The sequence below is a fragment of the Eimeria mitis genome, genomic scaffold, assembly GCF_000499745.2.
Source record: "Eimeria mitis Houghton genomic scaffold, Emh_scaff2634, whole genome shotgun sequence".
NCBI classification, from domain to species: Eukaryota; Apicomplexa; class Conoidasida; order Eucoccidiorida; family Eimeriidae; genus Eimeria; species Eimeria mitis.
In genome coordinates, this window is record NW_013570975.1 from 4,806 (window position 1) to 5,291 (window position 486).

At 28.4% G+C, this 486-nt stretch overlaps 1 protein-coding gene across 1 annotated transcript in view; it reads right to left on the bottom strand.

Annotated features, from left to right (window-relative positions):
• EMH_0056600 (uncharacterized protein) overlaps window positions 1–486 on the bottom strand; it is a gene marked incomplete at both ends in the record, with an annotated part of 3,669 nt that overhangs the window by 444 nt on the left and 2,739 nt on the right. Inside the window, one exon of the mRNA XM_013497373.1 lies at window positions 1–185. Coding sequence (XP_013352827.1) covers window positions 1–185 — 185 coding nt within the window. The remainder of the gene's footprint in view (window positions 186–486) is intronic.

Consider the following 486-nt stretch of genomic DNA (forward strand, 5'->3'; position numbering starts at 1 on the left):
TGCTGCATCGATTGCTGCTGCTGTTGTTGTTGTTGCATTAGCTACTGCTGCTGCTGCAGCTTCCGCTGTTTCCTGCTGCTGCTGCTGCTGCTGCTGCTGCTGCTGCTGCTGCTGCTGCTGCTGCTGCAGCACGTGGGGTTGTGTTGCTGCCGGGAAGAAGAGAGGCTGCTCAGACACCTCAATATCTAAGGACAAACAAAAACAAAAAAGCAAAAAAAAAATAAAATAAAATAAAATAAAATAAAATAAAATAAAATAAAATAAAATAAAATAAAATAAAATAAAATAACATAAAACAAAATAAAATAAAATAAAATAAAATAAAACAAAATAAAATAAAATAAAATACAAAAGATGATGGTGTGCATACACCCCAACAGGAAACAAAAAAAAAAAAATATATATATATATATTGATTAATTAAATTATATATTTATATAATAAGAAACAAAAAATAAAAAAAAAAAAAAAATATATATTTGTTTT